The following is a 4,417-nucleotide window of genomic DNA, read 5'->3' as shown; positions in this document are numbered from 1 at the left end:
ACAGGACACCCAGCAGCAGCAGCAGCCTGCAGGAGCAGCAGCACAGGGGGCTGGGGTGCTGCCATCACCTGTGCAGAACGGGACACCCAGCAGCAGCAGCAGCCTGCAGGAGCAGCAGCACAGGGGGCTGGGGTGTTGCCATCACCTGTGCAGAACAGGACACCCAGCAGCAGCAGCAGCCTGCAGGAGCAGCAGCACATGGGGCTGGGGTGCTGCCATCACCTGTGCAGAACAGGACACCCAGCAGCAGCAGCAGCCTGCAGGAGCAGCAGCACAGGGGGCTGCGAGGGGTGAGCAGCCACCTCTCCGAGCTGGGGAGGGGAAGGGGGAGGCTCTGCCCCTCCCCACACCACAGGCAAACTCCCTCAACACCAGCACAGAGGTCATTGAACACACTCAGGTTTATTCCAGCACCGCTCCCACGCCTGGGGCTGGAGCCCAGAGCCCACAGAGCCCCCGTTACCTGCAGCCACACTCATCCACCACCATGTCCTCGTAGTGCCTCAGCACCACGTTGTCGCTGTTGTCGTAGTACAGGATGGAGATGGGCGAGAGCCTGACGGGGACACAGCAGGGCTGCGGCGTCCCCTCGGGGTCCAGGGAGTGCACCATGGTCTGCAGGATGGCGTGGTTGGTGCTGTTGAGCTCGGCAGTCAGGGGGAAGGGACACTCCCCCAGGCAGTAATTGGCCAGGTAGCCCTGGGGGGCGATGATCCAGTTCTCCCAGCCCACGTCGCTGAAGCTGATGTAAAGCCGCCGCGGCTTGCACAGGTTGCTCGGGGTGACGGGGGCGGGATGAAGGCTCCTCCTCCTCCTCCTGGCGGCTTTACACTGCTGCTGGTCCAGCGTCACCACCAGCAGAGAGGTGTCGAGGAAGGAGCTGATGCTGCTGCAGAGCCCCTGCAGCCCCGTCCCGGGCTGGGCTGAGCCCCCGGCGCCGCTCACCGACAGCTCCAGGATCAAGCCCAGGTTCCTGCTGGGGGTTCTCCAGCCCTTGGCCACCCCACTCAGGTTGAAGAGCAGAGATTTGTGCAGCTGCACGAAGGATCTCTCCAGCAGCAGCTTCTGGCTGGGGTTTGGTGAGGGCATCCCCTGCAGGGCCAGCTGAGAGCTCTGGTAGAGCCTGAGCTCAAAAGCCTGGCCCTGGCTGGAGCTGTGGTAGGAGTTGTGGCTGAACTGGATCTCCAGCTGAGCCATGGTCAAGCTCTCACCCTCCTCCAGCACCGAGAGGTTGAAGTACAGCCGCTTCTGCAGACACAACAGCCTCTGGGGCTGCCCCTTATGGATGAAGTGGCCTGACAAAGAAGGAGAGATAGAGGTAGGGGGGTGGAATTCTGCCTGAGCAGCATCAGCCCTCCCAGGACTCTGATTCCAGCTCCTGGCTGCAGGGTCAGAGCAGGATGGTGCTGCCAGGGCAGCAGCTGAGGGGTGCCAAGGGCACAGGGGCACGACACAGCTGCAGGGTCAGAGCAGGATGGTGCTGCCAGGGCAGCAGCTGAGGGGTGCCAAGGGCACAGGGGCACGACTCAGAGCAGGATGGGGCTGCCAGGGCAGCAGCTGAGGGGTGCCAAGGCCACAGGGGCACGACACAGCTGCAGGGTCAGAGCAGGATGGGGCTGCCAGGGCAGCAGCTGAGGGGTGCCAAGGGCACAGGGGCACGACACAGCTGCAGGGTCAGAGCAGGATGGTGCTGCCAGGGCAGCAGCTGAGGGGTGCCAAGGGCACAGGGGCACGACTCAGAGCAGGATGGTGCTGCCAGGGCAGCAGCTGAGGGGTGCCAAGGCCACAGGGGCACGACTCAGAGCAGGATGGTGCTGCCAGGGCAGCAGCTGAGGGGTGCCAAGGCCACAGGGGCACGACTCAGAGCAGGATGGTGCTGCCAGGGCAGCAGCTGAGGGGTGCCAAGGCCACAGGGGCACGACTCAGAGCAGGATGGGGCTGCCAGGGCAGCAGCTGAGGGGTGCCAAGGCCACAGGGGCACGACACAGCTGCAGGGTCAGAGCAGGATGGGGCTGCCAGGGCAGCAGCTGAGGGGTGCCAAGGGCACAGGGGCACGACTCAGAGCAGGATGGGGCTGCCAGGGCAGCAGCTGAGGGGTGCCAAGGGCACAGGGGCACAACACAGCTGCTGCACTCGGGGCTTCTGAAAGGCGACCACATGAGCCTGGGCTCAGGCTGCAGCTCCAGGGTGCTGTGGCTGTTCCAGCACCTTCTCTGGGTGCTACTTCACATCTTGGTGTGTTTTTTTTCCCCCAGCTGGAAATAAATCTCCACCCCTCCCCAGGGCTGGGAGGTGGTTGGTTGGGGTGGAGGGGAGAAGAGGGCAAATGGCAGCAGACGTTAGGAGCTGCTGGTTGAACCAGCCTGAGGTTTCCACTGGACACTGCACCCAGGAGAGGAATCGAGCTCCGTGGTGTCCTGAGCCAGGCACCTGATAAACAGCTCCCAGCCACTGACAAGAGCTCAGAGCAGCCAAGGGCTGAGGTGGCCAGAGGTGCCATGTGCTCACAGGCAGAGGCAGGAGGACAAAAAGGAAGAGAAGGGATGCAGCCAAAGGGCTGAGCATCCCACCCCCACCCCGTGTGCTGCTCACACTCCCCCAGCCTCAGCCCAGCGGGTCCAGCAGGATCAAACCAGCACCTCTGGACCTCTGGGCCAGATCCTCCCCCACTGCCTCAGCTCTAAACCACAACCAGGTACCAGCAGAGCCCAGAGCGTGCACAGCCAGGGACTCCTCTGGGCACTGCCCCATCCCCCTGCAGCCTCCCCCCCACACCCGGGCCAGAAGAGACAGGACTGGAGCCCAACGCCCCAAGCCGAGGCTCAGAGGGGTTTGCGCGGGGCAGGAGCCGAGGAGGGCGTTGCGGTACCTTGGTCGGGGAAGACCCGCACGATGTTGCCGGGCACGTTGAGCTCGCTGACGCGGCAGCCGCCGGGTGCAGCCCCGGTCCCGCCGCGGAAGATGCTCCAGAGCACGGGCGGCACCGGCGCCGGGGCTCTGGGCTCGGGTCTGCTGCTCAAACCCAGCGAGCGCAGCAGCAGAGTCTCCCGCAGGCTCAGCTCCATCCCCAGCGCGGTGCTGAGCAGAGCCCAGGCCAGGCTGGCGCCCAGGCTCGGCGGCCGCATGCTGCCCGCGCTGCGCTCCTCTGCTGCGCACAAAGAGCCGAGCCGGGGCTGCCGCGGGCTGCCGGGGTCCTGATTGGAGCCTTTCATCTGCCCCGAGCTCGGGCAGCAAAGAGGCATTTCCCGGCCTTGGGCAGAAGGGTGTGAACGGGCTCCCCGGGGCGTCTTCAGCCCCTGGGGCTGGGCAGGAGGGCTGAGCTCTCCCCCCTTGCTCTTTCCTTGCTCTCCCTCCTTGCTCTCCCCCCTTTGCTCCCCCCCTTTGCTCTTTCCTTGCTCTCCCCCCTGGCTCTCCCCCTTTGCTCTCCCCCCTGGCTCTCCCCCTTTGCTCTCCCTCCTTGCTCTCCCCTTGCTCTCCCCCCTTGCTCTCCCCCTTTGCTCTCCCCCTTTGCTCTCCCCCTTTGCTCTCCCTCCTTGCTCTTTCCTTGCTCTCCCCCTTTGCTCTCCCTCTTTGCTCTCCCCCCTTGCTCTCCCCTCTTTGCTCTCCCTCCTTGCTCTCCCCCCTTGCTCTCCCTCCTTGCTCTCCCCCTTTGCTCTCCCTCTTTGCTCTCCCCCTTGCTCTCCCTCCTTGCTCTCCCCCTTTGCTCTCCCCCTTTGCTCTCCCCCCTTGCTCTCCCCCTTTGCTCTCCCCCCTTGCTCCCCCCCTTGCTCCTGCAGCCCCACCGAGGTCCAACAGCAAAGCCCTTGGCTGCAAGGGAAGGGGCTGCTCTTCCCCACCCAGAGCCTCTGCTCCCATCCACCACAGACACCCAGCTCTGAGCCAGGAGGAGATGCTGCCCAGGCTCTTGCTCCTTCCTCCTCAATCCCCCCTTTTTCTCCCCAACCCCAGCACCCAACACCTCACCCCAACCTCCAGCACACCAAAGCAAAGCCCTTGCCCCAGCTCCCTGCAGCACATCACTCACACAAGCCCCAGGAGCAGCAGCAAAGCCACCAGCATCCAGCCCCAGGGACCCCAGGGCCTCTCTGTGCCCTCAGCCACCCTGGCAGAGCTCCAGGCAGCTCCCCTGGTGTGGCACCAGCTGAGTGCCAAAGGCTGCCAGAGCCCCAGCTAGACAATGCAGCTCCCAGAGGAGCTGCCCCAGGCACTGCCACTGCCCCAGCTGGGCTCTGGCTGAGCAGAGGGGCCAAGGGCTGGAGGTTCCTTGATTCCTCCTTCCCCAAAATGCTGCTTGCAAGGAATCCCAGCACCCAGAAGCTCCCTGAGGAGCATCCCTGAGGTGTGCAGGGGTGAGGTGACAGCTCCTGCCACAGCCTGGGACAGTCTCCACCAGCCCAAGTCACATTTTGCTCTCTGT

General features: G+C 64.9%; 1 protein-coding gene across 1 annotated transcript; it reads right to left on the bottom strand.

Annotated features, from left to right (window-relative positions):
• Nucleotides 1-459: 459 nt before the first annotated feature.
• Nucleotides 460-3,242, bottom strand: GDF1 (growth differentiation factor 1). Its single transcript, XM_062014789.1, has 2 exons — nt 2,870-3,242; nt 460-1,295 (listed from the first exon to the last, which is right to left on the bottom strand). Exons 1-2 carry the CDS (start codon nt 3,240-3,242, stop codon nt 460-462), a joined length of 1,209 nt encoding a protein of 402 aa, XP_061870773.1.
• Between the last annotated feature and the right edge of the window lie 1,175 nt (nt 3,243-4,417).

Source organism: Colius striatus, chromosome 25 (assembly GCF_028858725.1).
Source record: "Colius striatus isolate bColStr4 chromosome 25, bColStr4.1.hap1, whole genome shotgun sequence".
Taxonomy (NCBI): Eukaryota; Metazoa; Chordata; class Aves; order Coliiformes; family Coliidae; genus Colius; species Colius striatus.
This window is presented reverse-complemented; position numbering and strand designations above follow the sequence as displayed.

Bases quoted from the DNA above. Each gene is read 5' to 3' on its own strand.
- GDF1 (XM_062014789.1), bottom strand. From the start codon at position 3,242: ATGCCTCTTTGCTGCCCGAGCTCGGGGCAGATGAAAGGCTCCAATCAG. The intron at 1,296-2,869 runs GTACCGCAACGC...CTTCTTTGTCAG, and splicing joins GCGGGTCTTCCCCGACCAAG to GCCACTTCATCCATAAGGGG.